Source organism: Moschus berezovskii, chromosome 12, assembly GCF_049115385.1.
Source record: "Moschus berezovskii isolate FMDL1 chromosome 12, NW_MosBer_1.0, whole genome shotgun sequence".
NCBI classification, from domain to species: Eukaryota; Metazoa; Chordata; class Mammalia; order Artiodactyla; family Moschidae; genus Moschus; species Moschus berezovskii.
The window spans coordinates 91,551,039-91,578,135 of record NC_142471.1 but is presented as its reverse complement, the minus strand read 5'-3'; the positions used below and the strand labels follow the sequence as shown (position 1 = coordinate 91,578,135).

Sequence of the window (27,097 nt, the reverse complement as noted above, 5' to 3'; positions counted from 1 at the left end):
AGGATTACCCAGTGCCAAGCATCAGCAGTGCCCAGGGTTCAGGGACCTGCCCAGACATCCACCACCCAGCTTCAGTAAGTTTTCAGCTTGAGGTCATTTCAAATAGACATCAGACATCATGTCATTTCACCCCTCCACATATTAATACGCGTTTCTTCAATAAAATGGAATTTTCTTTTTGTGGCCACAGCACCATTGTCACACCCAGGAAAATGAGTAATCTTTCCCCAGAACCGACCCAGATAGTTAGCCGTCCAGATGTACATGTCCTGGGAGAAGTGATGCTCAGAACTCCAGAGAGCTGAAATGTGATCTGAATTTTGGAAATGTCCAGGCTTGTAGGAAAAATGAGGATCACTGACTTGACATTTTATCCATGTTCTTCGTTGAGCCCTTTCCTCATCTTCTGAGCCACAGGATGCATAATTGTTTTCTGACCCCCAAGAAGTGTTGATACATTCAGTATGCTTGTAGGTGACTATATTCTTTTTCTTTGTTTCCCCCTTTCATGAAACTCTCAGGAGAGATTACTGAAGCACCTCATTGTAGATGACATTTTTCTGATCATTCAGTTGTGCCTTCCTCCTCCTCAACATGTTTGGCTATTTTCTTCCCCCAGACACACGGAAAGCTTTCAGCTTTTAATGAAGAACTCCTTTCTGGAGCATGTTTTTAGAATATGAGTTTAGTAGCACACATGATGTAATCCCAATTCCCATCTTTGCGTGCAAGATGGTTCTGTGAAAATGAAACCATAAATCCCATCTGAATTCTAGTTGCTGGGTTCTTTAGAGGAAGTATTCTTCTGTTTTCCTTTTTTTTTTTTTTTTAAAGAAACCACAGTTCTTTGTCATCTGAGAAACAGATCCATGGCTGAGAAGCCAGAAATATTGGAAGCATGTTTGTCTTTTTTTTTTTTTTCTGGCCAAAGTTTGTCCAGAGGAATGAAGTAATGTTCTGAGCTGGGCACATGAAAGAGGTGTTCGTTTTTGCCCTGTACCCAGGACATCTGAGAGACTTCACAACGGAGAACTCACGTCTAGAAGGAAAAAGCTCTCACTCATTGCTGAGTGCTGTAAGATTTGTCATTGCTGCGGTGCTAGCGGTATTTTTGTTTCTTTAATGCACTCCAGGTAAGGAATACATTCCCAGATAGCTGGTGAGCTCTGCAGATTTCGTAAGTGTAATGAATTACTGCTTTAATCAAATACAACCCAATTTATCACCCAGGTCGTGGTTTTTAACCAGTTTCATGATTTGAGACTAGTTCCATGGTGGCTCAGATGGTAAAGAATTTGCCTGCAATTCAGGAGACCCTTGTTCGATCCCTGGGTTGGGAAAATTCCTGGAGAAGGGAATGGCAACCCACTCCAATATTCTTGCCTGAAGAGTCCCATGGACAGAGGAGCCTGGCATGCTATAGTCCTTGGGGTTGAAAAGAGTCAGACATGATTGAGCTACTAACAGTTTACCTACTAAAGATAACTGTTTTTCCTGACCCAGGGTGATATCTTGTCATGTATTTCATTATTTAACTAGATCAGCAAGGTCGTTCATATCACTCTATCTTAAGAAAGAAACATCGTGTATCCCCAACCACCATTCTGACTAAACCACTTAATTACTTGTAGGAGGTTAGCTCTTAGTATTAATATTAGCCAAATTCTTCTGTAACCCGGGGAGCTACAATTGAATAAGAAATTAAAACGCCATGAAAAGTGTCCATTTACCCTATCAGGGCCCACACGGAGAAAGCGAAGAGTTCGGACACCCAGCTGTGGGGATGTCGATTGATGAGGCCTTTCCCCTGAAGAGAAATCCATCAGTGGCCGTCGTCACTGGTGTCTGTTCTTTGGCCCTTCTTCTCTGAAAGTTTCACAGCATCAGGTCTAAATGCAAAATCCTTCCAGACACACACACAAAGAGAGAAAGAAGCCCAGCTGCTGATCAGGTAGTAAATCATCCAAGCATTCAGAATAGTTACTGGGAAACAGAAATATTTACATTGGGTATTACAATACTTTTGTTGTGGATTCTTTTTCTTTCTATCTTCTTTTTTTTTTTTTTAAAAAAAAAGGGAGACAGAAGAATATTTCCTGTAAAGAATGGAGCAACTGGAATTCAGATGGGGTTTGTGATTTTGTTTTGCCATTTTGGTTTTATGGCCCTTCGTTGTCCTAAGGATTTGTAGCTCTTGCGTGGACACTGGTGCCCACTCCGTATTGGCAGGAACCTGGGGCTCTTTCCAGCCCAGGGCAGGAAAGAGGGTGCTCCTGGTGACTAGGGCTCCACACACCCAGGTTCGCTCCCTGAGGCTCTTTTTAAGAAAGGAGAAAGACCCCCATTTCCAAACCCAACCACGTCACTTGTTAGAAGCATCAGCAAGAGGGTCTGAACAGTTCCGTGGCAGATTTAGGGAGCTCAGAAAGTGAGGGTCCTTTTCCTGCCCTGGGTCACTCCTGGCAACCCTCCCTTGGTGCTGATGGCATGGAAATCTGCAGAGCAGAGCTCTCTTTGAGCAAGCAGAAGAGAACACATTGGGTCGAACACACACTCTGTGAGTTTGGTTCAGTGCAGGTCAGTGTTGAAGTGAGCCCAGCTGGCTGCTCAGCAGGTCTGCCTGGGAGCTGGCGGGCTGGCTTCCGCCAGAACATCCCGAGGCCAAGACAATCCCCTCTTTTGCCCCAGAGCACCAATTAATAAAGTTCCTCCTTGAGTGATGTGGGTGAGGAAAACAGGCTGAACGGCATCCAGCTTTCTGTAGAACAGCTTCCCAGGTCATCAGACCTGCAGCCTGGCTGGACTTCCAGCCAGGTAACTCCCACAGCCCTCAAGTATTGGCTGCTCTGTGGATGACCAGACTGGTCATCTTACTTCTCGGGTTTAAAGTTGTGTGCCCATCGATTTAAGGGAGTTTTCATTGGTGGTTCTGAATAATCTGACTAGACATTTTTTACAGCTGGAAATTGAGAAAATGCTCTGGAAAAAAAAAATTAAGTATTTTCTTTGTTCCACAGTGTGAAGCAAAGGCCAGATCTGTGCTAAGTGGCAGAACTTTTAAGGGTCAAAGTATCTTTTATCAGTGAGATTGTGTGTGTATGTGTGTGTGTTTTGGGTGGTGGTGGTAGTGGTCTTTGGTTCTTGGTTTTTGAAGCAGGAAGAAACACTTTCTCATACGCCAAAAGAGCAGCAGTTCAGTAATGACTCAGTATTGCTTCTGAGTGCCTCCGATGTATTTTTCTCATTCTTGATATTTACATTACTTCCGAAAGTGCTTTATTGAGCACCTACCGGGAAGCCTAGCTTGCTGCAGGCCACAGGGTCACAAAGAGTCGGACACGGCTGAGCAACTGAGCAACAGCAACCGTTTTCCAAGCCCAAATCTAGGGCTGAGGATACAGAGGGGATCAGACAGACTGAGTGTTGTTGCATAAGTCGCTCAGTCGTGTCCGACTCTTTGCGACCCCATGGACTGTAGCTCACCAGACTCCTCTTTCCGTGGAATCTTCCAGCCAAGGATACTGGATTGTGTTGCCATTTCCCTCTCCAGGGAATCTTCCAGACCCCAGGATTGAACCCATGTCTCCTGCATTGCAGGTGGAGTCTTTACCGTCTGAGCCAAGTTGGATGAGGCCCCTTCCCTAATGGGGGATACACGCCTCAAACAGGTCACAGAGCAAATAAGCAGTAAATGTGATGAGCAGAGAATCAGAGCAAGATCCTGCCTGGTGGGGGGCCGGGAACAGAGGAGACCAGATATAGGAAGGATCAGGTCGGGAACCCTGCTCCAGAAAGCACCGCTTAGAGTGAGGGCTACTAGTTGCTGGCCTGGCAGAGAAAGAGGGAAGAATGTTCCAGACCAAGGTAAGAAGGAAAGAAGTGAAGTGAGCTGGACCTGGAGGGGTGAGGGGATGCAGGGGCCAGTCCACACTATGGAAGTTGAAACTGACTCTCGGTTCTGGAAGAAGCAAAGTGTACTGTTTTAAGTGACAGAGCGATGTGGTCTGATTTTTTGTTTTCAAAACCCCGACACTCTGGCTCACTTTGGCCAATACTGGATGGGAGCGAGGTAGGAGTGAAAGCAGGAGGCTGGCATACAGGCCTTCCCGGAAGGGCAGATGAGGGACACGGTGACAGACCAGGGAGATGGGAGGTAAGGTGGATGGAAGCCAACAGGTTTAGTAAAAATAATTGCTCATATTCTTTGAGAACATGTTTATAAGTGTTTAATGTATATTATCTTCTCAGAAACCCTATGAGAAGATCCTATTATTCCTTTTTTATTTATTTTTTTGGCCACATTGCACAGCTTGCAAGATCTTAGTTCCCCAACCAGGGGTCAACCCTGTCCCTCCTCCAGTGGAAGCACAGAGTCTTAACCACTGGAGCACCAGGGAGTCCATCTTCCCTTTTTAGATGAGGAAACAGTGGTACAGCCAGGTCAAGGTCACCAGAGAAGAAAAGGGTGGGGCCAGATTTGCTCTCAACCGCTGCGGTTGCCCTGCTGTCAGAGGTGTATTTTGAAGGCGTATTCGTCTACCGTCAGTTTTTTTATTACTTGGAAATATATCAGCCCAAGTGTGTCCTAAGATACTGGCTGAAAGCCTTTTGGGAGCAGGAACTGGTGCAGAGACTGGGCCTCAAAAGTGATTAAGGAAGACCCCACGCCAACCCTTTAGCACTGAGCCCAGCGGGGGACTCCTCTCTCAGCTTCAGCCCCCTTGTGCCCTCCACTCAGCTGTTCAGTTGGGTAAAAGCATTCCTTTGAATGACCAACCAAGAATTTTGCTGGAAGAGAGGGCTGCCTTTCTGTCCACGTGCAAGTGACGGCCCCGAGCTGAGTGTAAGGTGTGTTAGCATCGAACAACCTCAGTCTCTAGCCACTGGTAGCTCTGTGACCCTGGACAAATGTCTAAACACCTCCGAGCCTCAGTTTCTACATCCTTGCAGTAGCCAGAATGCCGACCTCCACTGTTCTTGTGACTGTGTAAGAAGCACTGGTGTGAGAATGTCTCTGCACTTTGTGGGCCATGTGGGAGGCGGTGAGTAGCAGCTCATAAATGCCGCCTTCGTGCAGGGAAAGAGGGGCAGTGAGGAAATGAGTAAAGCTGACTTGGCTTCCGGTGTCAAACCTACTTGATAATTTTCAAGTGATAGCACCAATAATCAACATAAATGGGCTCAAATCTCCATGCGCCTGCGCTACTGAACTCTCCACCCACCTCTCTATGAAATAGTGTCAACCTTCACTACACCAGGATGGGCTCAAATCTCCATGCGCCTGCGCTACTGAACTCTCCACCCACCTCTCTATGAAATAGTGTCAACCTTCACTACACCAGGACACATAAGTCACCACATTTAGGCGACGATTGTTCCTCAGGCTAGAGGGGAACAGAACCCTGATTCAGATCACTCCTAACTGCTTTTTTCCATTCCAAAGCCATGGCAATAAATGGGGAATGGAGAGACCCACCTGATCCAAGCTATAATTTCTCTCTAATTGTTTTCAAAGTCAAGTATTGGCATATTAAATATAGTGTCCATTTAAGAGGAGATGAGCAGAAAGGGCAAATGTAAGATGAAGGAAAAGGAGAAATTGTGTTAAGTGTAGGGAAGAGCTTGGATGATGAATTGGATTACCTTCATGGTAGTAGCTGAGCCACCATAGATAAGTCACTTAACCTCTCTGAGCCTAGGTTCTTCATCTCAAAACAGGCACCTACCGACCACAGCTGTTGTCAAAGTTAAATAAAACAAGGCCTATAAAGGACTTTTGCTTCGTAAGCGTTCAATCAAATACAAGCTTCTGCTGCTTCCGTTACACCCAACTGGTATTTTTCAAAAGGGAGAAGCAAATTCTTAAGCTTAAAAAGAACGGCTGTTTTACCTTTGTTGGCAGTGATGTTGAAGAGTGAAATGGAAGCTAATCTATAGAATCTATTCTCACAGTCCTTTCTGAGAGAAGTGGATGTGATGCTTTATTTACCTGTGAAAATAATAGTTTACTTAATTTTCAACTTTTCCTGTTTTACAGCCCTATATTTCTAAAAAGTGTGTTAATTAAGCTCGATAAATCTCATACTATGCAGACAAGCTTATCACATCAAGAACAGCCTAAAACAGGGAATTCCCTGGTGGTCCAGTAGTTAGGGCTCAACACTTTCACTGCCATGGGCCCAGGTTCAATCCTTGGTCAGGGAACTAATATCTCGCAAGCTAGATGGTGTAGCCAAAAAAAAAAAAAACAGTTGTAAGCCCACAGTCCAAAGACTTCTGAACTGCAGGTGGTCATTTAAAAAGGGAAAAAGCAGCCCAAAGCTTTCAGTTCAGTTCAGTTGCTCAGTCATGTCCGACTCTCTGCGACCCCATGAATCACAGCATGCCAGGCCTCCCTGTCCATCAGCAACTCCCGGAGTTCACTCAAACTCATGTCCATAGAGTCGGTGATGCCATCCAGCCATCTCATTCTCTGTCGTCCCCTTCTCCTCCCGCCCCCAACCTTTCCCAGCATCAGAGTCTTTTCCAGTGAGTCAACTCGTCGCATGAGGTGGCCAAAGTATTGCAGTTTCAGCTTTAGCATCAGTCCTTCCAATGAACACCCAGGATTGATCTCCTTTAGAATGGACTGGTTGGATCTCCTTGCAGTACAAGGGACTCTCAAGAGTCTTCTCCAGCACTACAGTTCAAAAGCATCAATTCTTCGGCAATCAGCTTTCTTCACAGTCCAACTCTCACATCCATATATGACCACGGGAAAAACCATAGGCTTGACTAGACGGACCTTGGTTGGCAAAGTAATGTCTCTAGCTTTAGGCCCATGTAAAATGCCAGCTGTGGAGCTCTAACGACAGGAACCCACTATTTTTCACCTGCTTTCAAGTTCTAGCTGGGAAACACAGTTGGCAAATCAGTCCTGCTGTTCTTAAAGAGATGTCTACTGAGTCTACAACTATCCACAGTGGCACATGTGATTTGTTCACTTCATAAATGGAGAGGGTCATCTGAGTAGTCGTAAATATCAGACAGCAGCGTGAATACTTCAGCATCAGTGCCACAGGACTGGATCCAAAATTTTGTGTACTTGTGACTTTAAATGAGAAGCAGTATATTAAGAAATTATTTTGCAGAAAGTCTAATTGTCCCCTACAGTTTCTAAAATGCTGTATCAACAGTTTTATTTATTATCATTTGTGAAACTAAATGAGAGGACGTGGAGAGAGGGAACTTTTCTGTTTTAATTCCAGGGGAAGAAAGTTGTTTTGATCATTTTGAGTCTCTTAGCAAATGAAAAATAACAAAAGAAAACCTAATATAAATGCTTCATTGTTCATACAGATGTACAGTTCTAAATCGTTAGGATCCCAAATGCCAAAATTGTAACCAAAAATAATTTGACGTTTTTAGCTAAATTGAATTGAGTGCTAAGTGAAACAGGATACGCCCCGTTTAACACTGGAAAACATGATTTCAGAAAAAGAGGGAATATAAGCTGCTGCTTGTTTTTCAGGCTGTCAGAATCATGTCTTCTTGGCAAGGCAGTGTTGGCCAGTGGTTAGGATGAGGGTGGCTTTGGAGCCAAACAGAGTCAAGTTCAGTCTCTGCGGGCATGGCTGTGTGGCTGTGGAGAAGTCGTTTACGCTCTGTGAGTGTTTTCCTCTCCCTTGTTAGGCAGTTAATAGTAGTCCCTATACCATCAGGTCTCTGCCAAGAAAAGTAAGAAGTTGCACTTGCCAGGTGGGTGGCCTGGCACCCGAAACACTGTGAGCCAAACAGCAGGGTTAGGAGGAGATGTACAAGCTGATGGAGGTAACAGAACTTGGATAGTGGTGGTGGTGTGCCTTGCTTCAGCCCCAGATCAAGAAGCCAGAGCATATGTTATTTAACGGCTTACGGTAACTCTTCCCATAAGGAAAACAAAAATCATTAATATGTGCAAAGATTACGATCTGAAAGAAATTCAGGCAAAGCTCAGGTGTGGTAAATACCAGGTCTCTGATTCTTTCTCTTAGTTTCAGTTTCCTTCTATTATTTCTTATCTCCATGCTCTGTCTTTATAAAGAATTGTTCAGTGGTCTGATCTTGCCATAAAATCATCCATAGGGGACTTCTCTGGTGGTTCAGTGGTTAGGGCTCCAGGCTTCCAATGCAGAGGGCACAGGTTCAATCCCTCCTTGGGGAACTAAGATCCCACATGCAAAGGATTTTTTGAAAAGTTGTTTTAAAAATCATCCATAAGATCTAATGACATCAACCTTGAGCCCCATGATTCCAGCCCATCTAGATAGACTGTTTACTAAAAGCCAGAGCAAGTTCTTCCAGGGTGTAGAAAAATCCAGAATCCTATCTGGATACATACTGGCTTTTTTCCTCAATCTTTTCTCTGTATTTACTTTAGCTCTGGTTGAGGAATAGGTAATTTTTCAATAAAAGATATTCTTTTCAGTAACTCAGAAACCCTGATCATGAGTTTTAATTATGGTTTTTATTGTACGATGCATTTTGTTAGTGCTCCAAGTCATGTGAAAGTATTTGGAGCTGTATTTCCAAATTCTCATAAAAGAAAACCATTACCCAAATTTATATATGAATGATTTTGTAATGTGTGGAATAATAACCTGCAGTGGAGTAAATCTTCAGGCGAAAACTGGGCTGTATCCTTTGAATACCAAATGGGTTTCACTAGGAAGATCACTGAAGCCTCCAGTGTTTGTGTGATTTCCTTGCAGAAAGTGACTGAAGTGCCTTCTGGTGTTCATTGACAAACAAGCACTGTCATATGATGCTTTGGCTTGAATATGCTGCATAGAATAACTAAACCCACAAACCATTTGCATCGTCTTCAAAGAAATAACAGGAAAAAGATGACATGTCATCAATGAGATTTTCGTATTCAGAGTAATTGATGCCAATCTCTAAGCTTTCCTTTCCCTGTTCCTGTCATTTAAGCAGTTCTAACATTAATGTCAAGTTGTCAGGGTGGGTCTTGATGGCCTGACAGTGTTTGGAACTCTTGAAATAACAAGGAAGGGAATGTGATCATTCCCACCCCGCATGCCCCCTCCGTGATTGGTGATAACAATTTCGAACCAAAAAAGAAGTAAGAAATAAAAAAGAAAGACATTTCTTTTATTCTTTTACTGATCCAATTAGTTTGACTACATTCTATCCAAACTGGGTTGTTTTCCTGTGATGAGTTCAGTTCAGTTGCTCAGTCGTGTCCGACTCTTTGCGACCCCATGGACAGCAGCACATGAGGCTACCCTGTCCATTGTCAACTCCCAGAGCTTGCTCAAACTCATGTCCATTGAGTCGGTGATGCCATCCAGCCACCTCACCCTCTGTCGCCCCCTTCTCCTCCCGCCCTCAATCTTTCCCAGCATCAGGGGCTTTTCCAGTGAGTCAGCTCTTCGCATATTTTCTATGATAGCGATTCTGTTTGTGCCCTCTAAACCCACTCCCGTATTCTTAAAAATTCTGGGATTCTGGAAAATCCCATGGACAGAAGAGCCTGGCAGGCTACAGTCCATGGGGTCCCAAGAGTTGGACATGACTTAGTGACTAAAGAGAGAGATTTATTGATTAAGCTTTTGCATTATATTGGACTTCCCTTGTGGTTCAGTGGTAAAGAACCTACCTGCTAATGCAGGAGACATGGGTTCAATCCCTGGGTCAGGAAGATCCCCTGGAGGAGGAAATGGCAACCCACTCCAGTCTTCTTGCCTGGGAAATCTCATGGACAGAGGAGCCTGGTGGGTTACAGTCCCGTGGGGTCACAAAAGAATTGGACACGACTTAAACAACTAAACAAAAACAACAGCTAAACAACAACTAAAAAGCAACTAAACAAAAACAACAAGGCGTTATGCTAGGCTTAGGAATGTAGCTTTTGTCCCTTAGCTCAATATGGGAGAAGACAAGTCAACAGGAAACAGAGTAGAACAGGGAAAATCCTGCAACAGAATGTTGGCAGAACGCAAGGGAGGGGTTAACTCACTCCAAAGGTGGGGGCTACAGAAAGAGCCCCCCTCACAGAGGGAAAAGTGAGCAAGTGTTTCTTCCTGCTTTCCTATGCCTTGGGGAATAAACTATGTCATTTTGGTGAAATCCATCTCATTTAAACGATGTAACTAAATTATATAATGGTCAGTTTAGAGTAGGGTCATTTCAATATTGATCCCCAGAAAAGCAGTTTGGGAGTAATGGTTTTTATTTCAATACAGAAATCATTTCAGAAATGCAACAAATTTTAAAAGGAGGTATGTATAAAACCATAATGTATCTACATCATAACATTTTACTTTAAATTCTAAATGATCATTTTTCAGCCCTATCCACCACCAAAGACTGACATCAGAACACACCATACTCAGCTGGAAAGACCGAGATTTCACTTGTCCTCATATAAAGCAAGCGTGTGCTGCCTGAGGGTCTGCCTCTCCATCTTCACTCCAAGCCACTTCCTGCACCTTAGGCTCTCAGAGTCAGCTGCTAGCTGGAAGCTACAGGAGACTGACCTCAGGCCCCTTGCACTCAACACGAGGCTCGAGGCTGAATTCATCCTCTCCTCTTCCTCCCTTGGAACTTACCTGTCTCAGCTGACAACTGAGGTTCCTAATTCTGCCTGCCTCCTGAATTTCCTGCCCCAGAGGCTCCTGTCCTGGTCTGGCCCCTCTTTGTTCAGAGATCCCCACCAGCCTCTTAACTAACCTTCCTGTGCCTGTTGGTCTCTTCCCCCTCAGGGTTTTACTTGAATGACTATCAGAGTGGCCTCTAGCTCCAAGGCTTGTATCTGCTCAGATCTCTGCCACATTTAATGTTTCCTTCCTTAGTGCATGGTGGGGGGGCTTCCCAGGTGGCGCTAGTTCTAAAGAACCCACCTGCCAATGCAGAAGACAGAAGAGATGTATTCTTGCCTGGAGAATCCCATGGACAGAGGAGCCTGGCAGGCTACAGTCCAGGGGGACGCAGAGTCGGACACGACTGAGCGGCTTTGCACGCATTGCCTGGCACAGAGTCACTGACACTTGTTCCCAACCTGCTGATCTGAACAGCAGCACCTCTCCTCACCTCACTCTCCGCACCTCAACAACTTGGGATCCCATGGAGTCTTACCCCTGAACCCAGCCCCGACTGGCACGCTGTTTCCTTACCCTCCAGGCCTCCCTGACTTTGAGGGTGCAGTAACTTTATCAGGAATATTCTCCTTTTCATCCTTCCCCACCTCCCACCTCACTAACCACTCTCAACCTGACTCCTTCGTCCCCATCTTCCACGACTTGGGTACCACCTCGCCCTGGGTTGGAAGCCTTTCCTTGAATTCCCACAATGCTTTGGGTGTATCTCTGTCATGGGGCTCTGACCACTCTTTGGGTCTGTCCTCCACCCGACGGTGAACTCTTGGGGTCTTATGCCCAGTGTCCAGCACAATAAATGTTGGTTAAATGAGAGAATATTGAGGTACCACTTGTAACAATGAAACAAATGGAAAACAGCAAAATCAATTCCTGGCATTTTATTTTCTGGTGTGGAGAGGAACAGAATGCCTCGTTAGATGAGCTAATCTAATAAGCAGAGAAAAAGAATGTTCTCATGAAATTATGCATTCACCTTCTGTCTCCATTTGCTGACATACAGAATCCGTCTAATTGGATTTTCTCCTTGGGGAAATCTAAGGGAGACGGGTGCATTGCTGTCACATTTCCAATATGGCCATTGTCCATCCACTTCTCTTGGCTTTCTCCAGGGACATTTGACTTCCAGCCCCTTTTAAATTAAACATGCATCTCAGAAAGCTTCACCTGAGTGACTTCCCAGTTTCTTCCATGGCTCGTTGGTGGGTCATGGTATATAAGAGGGATGAGAGTCAGGTGTTACTGGGGTTGGGACGGGGTGTGTGTGTTCTCAGTCGCTTCAGTCATGTCTGTCTCTTGGCAACCCCATGGACTATAGCCCGCCAGGCTCCTCTCCAGGTAATTTTCCAGGCAAGAATACTGGAGTGGGTTGTCATGCCCTCCTCCAGGGAATCTTTGCAACCCAGGAATTGAACCCACATCTCTTATGTCTTCTGCATTAGTAGGCAGATTCCTTACCACTAGGGCCACCTGGGAGGGGATGACCTTAGACAGAAAGAGAATGTGCCTTCAGCATTCCCCTCAGATCCAGTCATCCACACATCTGTCCCCACTTCCATCCATCCGTTATTCTGCTCAGCATGTATTCAGCCAACACTTGGCACAGCATGTACAGCAGGTGCTCGGCAATTATCTCTTGACCAGCTGAGAAAGGCAGTGCTACACAGCGGTTAAGAGAGCAGGTTCTGAAGCAAAAGCATCTGGATGCTGCCCTGTGCAGTGTGACCTTGGGCAGGTCAGCTAACCTCCCTGTCTCTTGGCATCCTTGTTTAAATTAGGATAAAAATAGTACCTAGGGGCTTCACTGGTGGTTCAGATGGTAAAGCGTCTGCCTGCAATGCAGGAGACTTGAGTGCGATCCCTGGGTTGTTAAGATCCCCTGGAGAAGGAAATGGCAACCCACTCCAGTACTCTTGCCTGGGAAATCCCATGGATGGAGGAGTCTGGTAGGCTACAGTCCGTGGGGTTGCAAAGAGTCGGACACAACTGAGCAACTTCATTGGTTCACATAGAGGGCTTAGCACAGTGCCTGGGCGGGGGGTGGGGCCACAAAGAGCAAAGAGCCTTCTGGTGGCTAAAATTCTTGAGGGAATATAGGCAAATAAATAAACATATGAACCAACAAGATAGGAAAGTGAAGGAGTTCTGTGATTGGGGAACATGGATGGTGGAGCCTCCTCTAGATAAGATGATCTGGAAAGGGCCATCTGCAAAGATGGTTAAACTCATACCTGTAGGACAGAAAGCAGTCAGCCCCATGAAGAGCCAGGTGGAGAATGTTCCAGGTGCATGGCAGAGAAAACGCTAGGGCCCTAAGTGGGAGAGGGTATGGAATGTTCTAGAAGGAGGCAGAAGGCATGCTGGCTGGGGGAGAATGAGCCACAGGGAAGACAGGCATGATGCACTGGGAAGGTGAGGTTGTGAGTGGCTGGGAGGCCATGGAAAGCTTTGGGATTGCATCCCAGGGGGGTGGGGAGCCACTCAAGGGTTCCCCACAGGGCAGTGGTGTGAACCCCCCCAAGTGGGACCAGGACCCTGTCACTGCCCTGGGCACTTCACAACCTGGGGGCTGCGGGCTGGACCTGGCACTGGGACGATATCAGAGCAGAGAGAGGTGGGTTCTGATACACAGCACGTGGGTCACAGACCCCCAATTCCCAGGCCCAGAGGATGAGCCTCAACCTCGGAGGCCAGGCCATCTGGCTTCTCTCCCATCTCATGGCCTTGTCTCTTATGGGAACTGAGGCTGGAGAAAGCTCTGGGTTTTCTGAGCTCTCCATGCCCGGGTTGCTGCAAAAGAGTCCGAGCCTCTATTCTCCCTGGGCTGCACCAGGGAAGATGCGATATTCACAGTGGTGTCGGTGTGTCTGAGCTGCAAGCCCGTGTTCCCCTTTCAGACTCTACTCAAAAAGGGGTATGTCCCTCAGTGTCTTAGCTATAGGGGGACATGCTCAGACCGTTCCCATTTCCCCCTCTGTCAATACAAGGAGACACAGGAGAGGACCGAGGAACCTGCTAGACTCAAAATGTGATGGTTCTTGTGTTTCTGTTTAAGTGGCATTTGGGTACAATGAAAACTAGTAAGTCTTTAGGCAGAAATACTCATGCATCTTTGTGTTACAGGACTGAGTCGCATTTTAAAGCCTCATTTAAAGCCGCATTGTTAAACCCCCGTGTTCTTCTTATCCACCAGTTGGTTGACTGTAGTTGACCTGAAACTCATTTTCTCCAATCCCCGGCTTTCTGGACAGATTTTCTGTATTTCTCACCCACGAAGGGAATGATCTCCTTGGACACCCATCTTTCAGTTGGAAAGCCATGAAGTTCTCTCTTTGCACTACAAATTTCTCCTCTTTGTATCATTCTTCTTAGCATTAGAAAGTGAAGTTGCTCAGTCGTGTCCGACTCTTTGCAACCCCAAGGACTGTAGCCCACCAGGCTCCTCCATCCATGAGATATTCCAGGCAAGAATACTGGAGTGGGTTGCCATTTCCTTCTCCAGGGGATCTTCCCAACTTAGGGACTGAACCTCTTCTACGTCCCAGGTGGATTCTTTACCACTGAGCCACCTGGGAAGCCCTTGTGCATAGAGAGGCCATCCAGCATTGTTAGAAACAGAATTGCTCAATTATGAATGAGAGAGGCATACTGCAAAGTGATTATTGAACAGTGACGCATGTAAGTCACAATAATATAGTTTTCGGTATATTAAAATTTTCTTTTTCTCCTTTCTCTGCCATCTTGAAGCTGACCAGCCCCCTCCATCACCAAGGCCTCTAGGCTGATACGGGTCCCGTCTCTCACGGGCGAAGGCTCTGTCCTCACTGATAACTGTGCTCTGGGCACCGGCCACCTGCCCTCTCTGCCCACGTTTCTGCATCCTGTCCCTTTAGATGATCCCTCCTCTCTCTGCTTCCCTTTAGAACTACCCTCAGGAAAGTTTCTGTGACCTCCCCTGTCACCGTCCCCTCGGCCCACGCCCCCCCCCAACCCCCAGCTGCCCCATCAAGGTCACCAGCCTCCCACCCATCCCTGGAACTCTGGCCACATGAAGGAAGGCCACCAGCTCCTTGTCCAGACTCCCAGCACCTCCCCTGCCCCTCTCCTTTCTCTGCTCCTGACCCTCCAGGCGGGGCTGCAGGCAGCGAGCCCACCCCGGGGGTCCTGTGACAGCTCAGAGGAGGATGCTGAGAAGATGCAGATTTGAGACCAGAAGCCAGAAGGGAGGTTAGGCTCCTCCACCGAGGCTGATCTCCTCCTGAGCAGAGGGATGAGTAAGGGTGCGGAGCATGCACGAGCTTTGTCAGTGAGTGTGACACACCGTTGGCGTTTTCTATTCTGAGCACGTTCTTCTCGAAGGCTCACTGTTAAGTAGAGCATAACTCCGACCCGCTGTGAAGGTCTGACTGATTTAAACCAGGCACGTCCTAAAGAGATCGAAACTCGCGTAAAAGTCGGAGAGGGTTCTCAATTCTGGACTTGGCTGGAGAGAGTCTGAAGAGATCTGACTTTGTAAGGGGACTCTTGCTCATCTGTTATGTTTGCAGCACCGCAGCTTTGATTTCTCCCATATTGATCAGGGCAGGCCTCCCTGGTGGCTCCAATGTAGGAGAGACGGGTTCAATCTGGGTCGGGAAGATCCCCTGGAGAAGGAAATGGCAACCCACCCTGTATTCTTGCCTGGAAAATCCTGTGGACAGAGAAGCCTCGTGGGCTACAGTCCATGGGGTCACAAAAGAGTCGGATATGAGTTAGCTACTAAACAACAACAACAATATTGATCAGAACTTTGGTTGTAAAGCCCAACCGGAACCAGCTGAAGCAAAAAACAGGGGTTGATTGAGGAGAAGGAGAGGCCAAGTGGACCCTCAAGGCACCTGGAAGACTCCCCTCTTTATCCTGTGCCACAGCTGGTGACGGCTGGATGTTGCCAGGACTGTGTCCTCCTGCACCCAGGGTGCAGGCTGGAGGAAGCCTTGAGTGCATGTGTGTGAAACTCTGAGAGCAAAGCATAACTACAAACAAAGCTGGTGGAGGTGATGGAATTCCAGTTGAGCTATTTCAAATCTTCAAAGATGATGCTGTGAAAGTGCTGCACTCGATATGCCAGCAAATTTGGAAAACTCAGCAGTGGCCACAGGACTGGAAAATGTCAGTCTTCATTCCAATCCCAAAGAAAGGCAATGCCAAAGAATGCTCAAACTACCCCACAGTTGCACTCATCTCACACGCTAGTAAAGTCATGCTCAAAATTCTCCAAGCCAGGCTTCAGCAGTATGTGAACCATGAACTCCCAGATGTTCAAGCAGGTTTTAGAAAAGGCAGAGGAACCAGAGATCAAATTGCCAACATCCACTGGATCATGGAGAAAGCAAGAGAATTCCAGAAAAACATCTATTTCTGCTTCATTGACTCTGCCAAATCCTTTGACTGTGTGGATCACAATAAACTGTGGAACATTCTGAAAGAGATGGGAACACCAGACCACCTGACCTGCCTCTTGAGAAACCTGTATGCAGGTCAGGAAGCAACAGTCAGAACTGGACATGGAACAACAGACTGGTTCCAAATAGGAAAAGGAGTACGTCAAGGCTGTATATTGTCACCTTGCTTATTTAACTTATACGCAGAGTACATCATGAGGAACGCTGGGCTGGAAGAAGCACAAGCTGGAATCAAGATTGCCGGGAGAAATTTCAATAACCTCAGATATGCAGATGACACCACCCTTATGGCAGAAAGTGAAGAGGAACTCAAAAGCCTCTTGATGAAAGTGAAAGAGGAGAGTGAAAAGGTTGGCTTGAAGCTCAACATTCAGAAAACGAAGATCATGGCATCTGGTCCCATCACTTCATGGGAAATAGATGGAAAAACAGTGGAAACAGTGTCAGACTTTATTTTTTTGGGCTCCAAGGTTGCTGCAGATGCTGATTGCAGCCATGAAATTAAAAGACGCTTACTCCTTGGAAGGAAAGTTATGACCAACCTTGATAGTATATTAAAAAGCAGAGACATTACTTTGCCAACCAAGGTGCGTCTAGTTAAGGCTATGGTTTTTCCCATGGTCATGTATGGATGTGAGAGTTGGACTGTGAAGAAAGCTAATCGCCAAAGAATTGATGCTTTTGAACTGTGGTGTTGGAGAAGACTCTTGAGAGTCCCTTGTACTGCAAGGAGATCCAACCAGTCCATTCTAAAGGAGATCAATCCTGGGTGTTCATTGGAAGGACTGATGCTAAAGTTGAAACTGCAATACTTTGGCCACCTCATGTGACGAGTTGACTCACTGGAAAAGACTCTGATGCTGGGAAAGGCTGGGGGTGGGAGGAGAAGGGGATGACAGAGAATGAGATGGCTGGATGGCATCACTGACTCTGTGGACATGAGTTTGAGTGAGCTCCGCGAGTTGGTGATGGACAGGGAGGCCTGGCGTGCTGTGATTCATGGGGTCGCGGAGAGTTGGACACGACTGAGCGACTGAACTGAACTGAACTGAGAGCAAAGAGGAAAGTCTGCTTCTCCAGATTCCCCAGCTCCAGGCAGGCTGCGGGCAAGACTAGAGATGGGTTCGCTTTGGTCCCAGGTTCATCATGGGGCTCGGGGTGGAGTGACCCCGGAAGAACTGAGCAGTGTGACATGCATTTCCTGGACAGGGGAGTCGGACAGCATCATCACTGTGTCCTCACCTCCTGCAGAGTCCAGTGTTTAAAACTCTCTCCACTCATGAGAAGGCAAAAGGAGAAGGGGACGACAGAGGATGAGATGGTTGGATGGCATCACTGACTCAATGGACATGAGTTTACTCTGGGAGACAGTGAAGGATAGGGAAGCCTCAGTTCAGTTCAGTCGCTCAGACTCTTGGCGACCCCATGGACTATGGCTTCCCTGTCCATCACCAACTGCAATTAGAGGTGGACATGACATAACAACCTCACAACTACAACTCATTACTGCCCAGACTGATAAAATGAAGAGATGTTTAGAGCCTCCACAAACCTGACTACCCAGATTCCAGACCCTCGGGTCTCCTGGCCTTGCCGTCCTCTGGCTGGAACCCCCTTCTCCTCCCAGCTCAGTTCTGCCTGCAGACTCCTCCACTGTCTCTGCAAAGCCTTCCCTTTTCCCTGCGCTCCACCTGCTGTGCATCGGTTCAGCCAGGAAGACTCTGTTCCCGCCTCTGTGACAGCCCTCCCCTCCCTGTACTGTGTTCCGCTGTCACCTCAGCGGGCAGTGTACCCAGCACATAGTAGGCACAGGAAATACTTGTTGCAGTGATGTTGAGAAGGACAGAACGCACATATGACAGAAGAAAGCACAGAGTAGTTTAAAACCTAAGCACACTCAGGCTTTGCTGCCAGTGAAGGTGTAGTAGTTCGCGGGCCATTTTAGTTAGAGGTTTTTGCTCTTCTACCAATTCATCCTAGAAATTCAGTATTTCAGTATGACCAAGGTCATTTCCCCACCCCTGCCTACAGCACTCTTTCCAACATTTCATCATTGTTTGAAACACTTCTTTGACATTTTAATATTGACAGCTGGCTCCCTCACCTGTGGGAGAATTAGTGGGCCAATATTGTGGATCCAGAATTATGTTTCCGATGGGGATCTTAGCTGCTGATTCTAGATAGCAGAGCCATGTGACTTACAGAAGGCCTCTTCTGAGTTTCTGCCAGCTATAATGACTACTGCTGTATATTCTATGCGTAAGTTGTTAAGAGAGTAAATCCTAAGAATTTTCATCACACACAAAAATCTACATGTGCTGTTCATAAAAGAGTGCTGCATGTGTGTGTGCACTTGTGTGCGTGTGTGCGTGTGTACACACGCCTGCCTGTGTTGGGGGACTGAGATGGGAGGGGTGAGGCGGACACCACATGTACCATAGGGGCTGCTGTTCAGAGCGCATGCTGAGTCTCCTTCTGGCTCTCCTCGGGATAACTCGAATAGGTTGAAGGCCCAAGGGAGCCTCACGAGGTCATCTGTGCAGTGAGGAGGGAGTTGGACCCTTGCTGCCGTCCAGCCTAGATACGAGCAACATGTCAATGAGAATCTACACTCACGTTTATGTGGTTTTTTTTTTTCCACAGAGGTCTCATCGCCAGCAATTTCACGGAAACCCACTATCTGCAGGATGGCACGGACATCTCTCTCATCCGAAATTACACAGTAAGTCCTTCTTGGACTGCCATGATACGATGCAATCAGATCTGTGCTTAAACTCCGTAGCTGTTTTATCCTGAGCTAAGTTACATGCCCAGATCCTTCCATTAGACCCCAGAAGAGCTTGGGCATCGCTTACTGTTTGGCCATGCCATTGTAACTCCAGAAAAACTTGATTTTGGCCAGGTATGTGACAGGTCAGTCCTTGAAGGTACCGCTTTACTGCAGGCTGACATTGAATCCACCTGCTAATAACGATGGGCTGTGCAGCCAGGCAAATCCTTCCTGGAAACCGAGCCCAAAGAGAGTTGATTCAGAAAGCTGTCATCCCCAGGCTGAACTTGGCAGCATTAAACTTGCAAGACCCTTAAAGAAATTCAAAGGAAAACTGACTCTGCTTAACCTGTCCCAAATGTAGCCACCGTATCGCTATGATGCTGTATCTTGGTTGTTACTGGTACGCGACATTTATCGGCTCTTAGCTTTTCTGATATCTGAAGTTTTCTGTGTAACTTAGGGTGTTAATTTTGTTTATTCCTGTAACAAATGTCTATTGTGCTCAGCCCCAGGTGTGAGTATGGGCATTAAAGAGAGTTAGTGATTGCCTCTGAAGACTGATAGTTACGTGTTTTAAAGAGCTATGGGTGTTTGTTTTAAAAAGAATAATTTTAGGGCTCCCTTTGTGGCTCAGTCCTGAGTGTTCATTGGAAGGACTGATGTTGAAGCTGAAACTCCAATACTTTGGCCACCTGACGGGAAGAGCTGACTCATTTGAAAAGACCCTGATGCTGGGAAAGATTGAGGGCAGGAAGAGAAGGGGATGACAGAGGATGAGATGGTTGGATGGCATCACCGACTCGATGGACATGAGTTTGAGTGAACTCCAGGAGTTGGTGATGGACGGGGAGGCCTGGCGTGTTGCAGTTCATGGAGTCGCAAAGAGTCGGACACGACTGAGCGACTGAACTGAACTGAACTGGTGGCTTGGATGACTTGGGTTCTATCCCTGGATCGAGACGATCCCCTGGAGGAGGACATGGCAACCCACTCCAGTATCCTTGCCTGGAGAATCTCATGGACAGAGGAACCTGGCGGGCTACAGTCCATAGGGTCACAGAGTCAGACACGACTGAGTGACTAACACACACACTTTACATCGTAGACAGCAAACTCTCCCTTCTCCTCACTATGCCAACACTTTTACAATGTGTTTGGCACTTCCAAACTGTTACCTTCAGATTTCCAGGAGCATACAGAGTGAACTGATGCCCAAAGAAAGCACCTGAAAATCTTGGGTTAAAAAATAAGCATATAAGAATTTTTATTCATGCCTGAGCAAGCTTGAGAGAGTCAGATAAATCTCTGGGAATGAGGGGAGATTGGGGGAAATTGGATACAGGTGTATGTATGGTTAAATCCCTTTGCTGTCCATCTGAAACTATCACAATATTGTTAATCAGCTATACTCGAGTGAAAAATAAAAAGTTAAAAGAAATAAAAGAAGTGAAAAAGAAACAAAGCAGGGATGTGAGCTCAGAGCACTGGGCTGGTGAACTGAGGTCATGGGACCCCAGTGGGCTATTCAGGACTTAGAGAGGAGACCCGATGCTTCAGTGCTTGGGGGCTGGAACAAGAGAGGTGGGCATCTGCGATTGAAGGTGAAAGTGTCAGTCCCTCAGTCGTGTCCAACTCTTCGCGACCCCGTGGACTGTAGCCCACCAGGCTTCTCTGTCCATGGCTCTTTTCCAGGCAAGAATACTGGAAGGAGTTGCCATTTCCTCCTCCAGGGAATCTTCCCAACCCAGGGATCAAACCCGCATCTCCCCTGTCTCCCACATTGCAAGTGGATTCTTTAGCCACTGAGCCATCAGAGAAGCACTGAGAATCCCACAAAAGTTAGGTCCCCAGAGAAGTTCTTCCTCTGTGAAAAAAAAAAAAGGACAAGGAAAACCCCAGTCAGAGAAGGGGCAACAGAGAGAATTGTCTCCAGGTATCCTGGAGTGAACAATGATTTCATAAAAAATAGAGAAAGTGAAAGCCCAGCAGGCCTCATAAAGTGGACATTTGGAACAGGGTGGACTGCTGTCCAAATTTCTAAAGCCAGCATAAGGATGGGACTCCCATTCAGTGTACTGACCTCAAAAGTGGTCCCAAGTTAGCAGTGCTGAATCCCCTGGGGCCAAGCTGAAGCCAACTGAAAACAGTTCTCTAGGGATATTTCTGTGACCAACCTAGACAGCATATTAAAAAGCAGAGACATTACTTTGCCGACAAAAGTCCATCTAGTCAAGGCTATGGTTTTTCCAGTAGTCGTGTATGGATGTGAGAGTTGGACTATAAAGAAAGCTGACTGTCAAAGAATTGATACTTTTGAACTGTGGTGTTGGAGAAGACTCTTGAGAGTCCCTTAGACTGCAAGAAGATCCAACCAGTCCATTCTGGAGGAGATCAGTCCTGAATATTCATTTGAAGGACTGATGCTGAAGCTGAAACTCCAATACTTTGGCCATCTGATGCGAAGAACTGACTCATTGGAAAAGACCCTGATACTGGGAAAGATTGAAGGAGGGAGGAGAAGGGGACGATAGAGGATGAGATGGTTGGATGGCATCACCGACTCAACGGACATGAGTTTGAGCAAGCTGTGGGAGTTGGTGATGGACAGGGAGGCCTGGCATGCTGCAGTCCATGGGGTCGTAAAGAGCTGGACACAACTGAGTGCCTGAACCGAACCAAGGGATATTTCTACAGCCAGATTACATAAGGTTCCCATGTCAAAAACAAAAAGGAAGAAAAATATTATTAAAGATAACCCAAAGTCAAAATGACGGAACACACAATTAGCAAAATCCCGTGAAAGTGACAAGGGAAAGGAGAGAATTAGCACTTTTAGGAATGCGAGATGATAGAAAAGTTGGAGAAAAGTCTGAACTATTTTAAAGAGAACAGAATAGGTCCAGTAAAAATTCCAGAGTGAAAACACAAGGGGAAAAATAAAGAAAACTAAAGATGCCCCAGCAATGCCCTCCCTCCTGCTTAAGACAGGTAATTGGTTTCTCAGTGGCATCCTGAAGGAGCAGCTGTTGGTTTTAGAAGGCAGAGGGCACAGTGAATACAGGTTTGTCCCTGTTGAGTTTGTGGTGGGACAGTCAAGTGAAGGTGTTCAGTGGGGAGACAGGTGTGTGAGCCTGGAATCCAAGACAAGGATGGGGACCACAGAAGAGGGAGGCCCATCTCAGATATAAGTAACTGCTGGTGCGCTGACTCCCCTTGGGAGGGGCAAATGGCAACCTGCTCTGGTATTCTTGCCTGGAAAACCCCAGGGACAGAGGACCATTGTGGCTACGGTCCATGGGGTCACAAAGAGTCGGACACAGCTGAGCAATGGAGCATGCACAGGCATGCATTCACCTGACTTTCTTTTTGTTTCTCTCTCTCTTTTTGTCTCCTAAGACGATGTCATTTAAAATATGCTTTTAGAGTTAGCAGAAAGGCTTTCCTTACAGAGTAAATTGTTGTTCCAATTCGAAGCAGGAAAAAAAGAGATTCTAGAAATAGTTGACAATAGGCTGGAGTCCTCCAAATCTCGCTGGTAGATGATGGTGGAAGTGCTGGTTGAATACAGACCATCCTCTGGCTGTAAGATATGCTTCCAAGGTAATTTTCATAGTTTCTTGTTTTGTATCTCCAGCTCCCTGACTCATTCCCTATTCTCAGGCATTTCTGGTTTTTTTATCTCTTTTAGGGAAAAATGTGATAAGAGAGAAGAAATAGGGGACTTGATAAACAAGGGTCCATCCGCTGCCGGGGTGTATGGAAGTTGGCTTGCTGCTGACTGTAGATCCAGGCATCTCAGAAAGCACCCTGGAAAGGTGCTGGAATGGGGACAGTGGAGACAATGTCTGTCTGGTGGAGACTCGACAGTTTTCTCTTTGTTATGGCTGTTGTGTGCAATGGGTGTGGAGACGGAGTTCCTTTCTCCCCCTCATCTTTTCACGAGGTCACTGTGCAGACAGGCAAACACCTCCCCCTGCACTTAATCCCTCACTTCTCCCCATGGAAGCATCTTCTCAGGGCAAGGAGGGCAGCAGTAGGCAGGCCCTGGCAACCTCTGGTCCCTGCTGACTGGGGCAGGGGTAGGGTCCCTGCCTTGGAATGGCCAGGAGGCCAGCCTTACTGTCTTCCCTCAGCTAAGGGTGGGTAAGCCTGGCCCATCCCTCTGAGGAATATTCCAAGCCATGGTCTTCTGAGGCCCCAGTCTCCCCAAGTTGGGTCCCCCCAGGCTTGGCTAGCAAGAACAAGGGAGGGAGATGAGGGGAGATGAGGCTTAGAGATAGAAGGAAGGCTCGCTTCTTCCCTGACCTAAGTTGTGTCCTTTGATGGAATGTACCAGAAACCACTCTTTCAGAGGTAGGTAACCTCATAGCGTGGCACACAAGTGGTAAAGAATCCGCCTTCCAATGCAAGAGACTCAAGAGATGCGGATTCAATCGCTTGGTCAGGAAGAGCCTCTGGAGAAGGAAATGGCAACCACTCCAGTATTCTTGCCTAGAGAATCCCATGGACAGAGGTGCCTGATGAGCTACAGTCCATGGGGTCACAAAGAGTTGAACACGACCAAGCATACACACACACACACACACACACACACATGCACACACACATACACAAATTCATAGTGTATTTTGATCTGCATTGGACTCTGTATACAATGGGAGAAGCAGCTGGAGGCTGGGTGAAATGGCATGTCCAAACCTCCAGAAACAATAAGCATATGTTGGTTTTATAATTACAAAAACAATGACTTTTCCCTTTGTCCAACAGCCACCTTCCCCCACTCCTTGGAGTACAGTTCTGAGCTGTCAGCCACGTTGCTGTAAAGATGAGTGAACTGTTTCATTTACTTAAAGAAAACCCGCAGCCTTCGACAGCCTGTCCTTCCAGCAGAAACCCTTTCAGGGAGCTCATAGCCTCCTATTGTCTTTCATAGGGGCAGGGGGAGAGACAAGGATGCAGCTTTGGGGGTTTTGTTTCTATTGAATCAGGCTGGGAAACAAGAAGAAATGTGCTGACTCACCCTACTTTCCCCCCAAGTCAGCACACAGTAAATTTCACTAAATTTAAAATTATATATAAAATAAGGACCACTTTTTGGCTAGCATCTTTCTTAAATTTAATCTCTCAACAATCCGTATAAGCTGGTTGACTGACAGACTAGTGGCTGATTTAATTTTGGAATCGATCCCTTGTCTTTTCTCTCTCTGTCGTTCAGACAGGACAAAATATCTGTGGCTCAAACCTTTGCTGGCCACATCTAAGGAAAGACTGTGTTCTACATTATCTCTTTTAATAAAGCCTGTGGGAGACAATGCACGTGACATTTATGCTGTTTACACCCCAAAAGTCAGCTCTGGGGAAGGCCAGAATGGGCCTCCAGAAAGTCTCCTACATGTTGTCAGCACTTTGGTCTAAACACATCCTTCTGTTCTGTGCATGTTAACAAAGCACCTTCCCAGCGCCAGGCCCCATGACTGCCACAGAGAATAAAAACAGACAAGAGAACCCACATGGGGCTAGAGGGTGGAGACTGACAGAATTCTAAGAATCACAGACTGAATTAATAAAATCTGTGCCGAGTGCACCGAAGGACAGGCTAAGGGGCTTGATCTAGTCTAAGGAATCATGGAAGGCTTCTTGGAAGAAGGGCCATGTCAACCAAGATCTGAAGGTTGAGGAAGCATGACCCAGGGGATGGGGAAGGGAAGGACATTCCTGGCTGATGCCAAGTTTTACCTGGAGGTGGGGAATTGCCTGTAATTTGACAGGGGCCACAATAGGTAGGACTTTAAGGCTAAGGGGACAGTCTGTTTGTCATAGAGGAAGATGAGGAAGCTGTTAAAAGGTGTCAACCCAGGGGTTGTCATAACCAGGGATAGGCTTTGGAAGACGCCACTGGCTGCAGTGTGAAGGTCATCAGAAGGGCAGGAGCAGAGATTCAGCAAGGTCAGGCAGCTGGCTCTCGTGGATGAGCCCAGAGCCAGGGTAGGAAGAGATGACTGCTGAGGCCTGGGGCATGGAGATGGGGAGAAGGAAAAAGATCTGAGCTTCTGCACCTGAACATTACCCAGAAGGGCTCCATTTGTTATATACATTTCTCATGGGAAAAATCTATCAAACCACTTGCTATACAGACTTCCAAAAGGGACCATCAATGTTAACTGTGGCTGAACCATTAGAAAGGCATGAAATCCCGTATCTTGATCCAAAGTATTGTTTGAGTGACATCCATTCACTTCCATGGCAAATGTTTCCCATCAAAAGGAGTAGAATCTTCCACCATTGGCTTGGAAGTGGGTATTAGGGAATCAGTCACTTTTCTTCTCAGCTAGAGAGCATCTGAAGCGGGTGAAAGACGATTCTGGGGGTAGGATGAAAGACAGAGGCCGTTTCCATCTCATAAGGAAACGAGCTGGGCTTGTTATCAAATTCTTAAAAAAAAAGATTTAAAATGGAATTAGCTTCCCTACCATGTGTGTACGCTCCACGCGTCTAGTTCATCAGCTCGTCCAGGCTTGCCTGTGTCTCACGGCTGCTGTGTGCTCCCGCTGACTGAGGCAATAGGTATCCGCTCCTCCCCTCAGGTCCTCACCATGTCTGAAAGTGACTTCCACCTTCACGGCCGTCTCGTCCCCCTTCCCTGATCCACTGACACTGCAGCAGCTGCAGCCCAGCTCCTCACTTCTCAACTGGAAGATGTTCTGGCCACCTGAAATTTCTCCCTGCTTTTCATCTCTCCTGCATGTATTCCAGCCACCACTGCTGCCTACATTTCACTCACATTTTGATCCTCGATGCCTCCCCGGTCCTCAAGTCCAAAGTTCTGAGCCAGGCTTCCCCTGGGAATCCCACGATGGTGACACGCCCTACCTTTTCATACACGAATTCGCTCATTCATTGACACACACACACTCAACAACTGTTGAGGTCCTTTAATGGACCGGAACCTGGTGGTCCGGAGTCGACCGATAGGAAAGTAAAGGAGAGAGAAAGAGGCTGATATAGTCCTTGGTTTATGCAGAAAGCCAATAAAACCCCTGCACGGGGCTTGCTCTGTTCACGAAGGCCTCAGGCGCCCTCTCGATGGGGTGAAAGCACAGAGCGCCTTCTCAAGAGGGTCTTAGAAGCCCGGGCAGGAAAGTGAACACAGAAGGCCTCTGCGCTCCAGGAAATAGCCTGAAAAAGAGAGAGAGAGAAAGCAAGACTCGGGGACCAAAGCTCTGATGAGCAAAGGTGTTTTAATCAACATGGTGGGGCATATATACTGTAGTTATTCTCAACAAAGATAAAGATTAGAATTCCAGACTTACAAAACATAGGCAATCCATATTAAAGAGAGAGAGTTGTAAATAATCACTTTTACCATATGGTTCATAAAAAGGAAGAGGGTACTTATCACCGTATGGAAAAACTAACAAAGGAAATGCCTGGATTCCTCAGCCCCCGGGGAGAGGCTTGCCTCTCCTCTTAATTTCTGAATATTCAGGAATTAATAAGGAACTGAGAATTCCTGACAGATCCAAAACAGCACACAGGAAGCCTCCTGTTAGATTCTTCCTGACAAACAACAAGTGTTCTTGAGTGCCCCCGGTGACAGGGAGTAAGCACCCACACTATGCCAGGCATTGTGCCAAGGGCTTTACATGTCCTTGGTTGTTACACTCCCAATATGTTATTTTTATACCCAGCTGAATAATCTGGGACACAGAGGGCTTGAATAGGCAGACCCAGGCCCCTAGCTAGTAGGGATTCAAGTTCACATAGCCTGAGTCCAGGACCTGAGCTCCTAACCACTATGATGCAAACACAGGGGTCTGTTGTATCTCCCTGGCCGTGGTGCTTCTGTCATGGAATTTGGTCTATAAAAGTGTAGCGAGGCAGCTCCAGGAATGGGCCGGTGTTTTCTGTGGAGAGAGACCTGGCACATACATCTGAGGGAGGGGAGAGGATGCTCTGCTCGCCTGCTGTCCTGGGGTACGGGGAGGGGCCAGCAGCCCTCTGGGGATTTGCTGAGCGCCTTGCTCTGAAGCCCACGGGAACTGAGGAAGGCCCAGTGCCCCACAGCACTAGGCAGGATGGAAGGGACACGGTCCCCATCCTTGAGGAACATGCCGTCTGACCACAGGTGACATGATGGATCCGTGACAAAGATGCTTTAGGAGCTAGGCAATGGCAGAGCCAAACCCATGTGGAAGGTGCACTGCATTCCCACCCATCCCAGGTGTGCTGATTCTCCTTCTCTAAAG

General features: G+C 46.9%; 1 protein-coding gene across 1 annotated transcript in view; it reads left to right on the top strand.

The window, feature by feature from the left end:
- Window positions 1-27,097, top strand: part of ADAM12 (ADAM metallopeptidase domain 12) — a 414,517-nt gene that overhangs the window by 238,203 nt on the left and 149,217 nt on the right. The window contains exon 4 of the mRNA XM_055424409.2: window positions 18,722-18,800. Within this exon, the coding sequence (XP_055280384.2) occupies window positions 18,722-18,800 (79 nt within the window). The remainder of the gene's footprint in view (window positions 1-18,721; window positions 18,801-27,097) is intronic.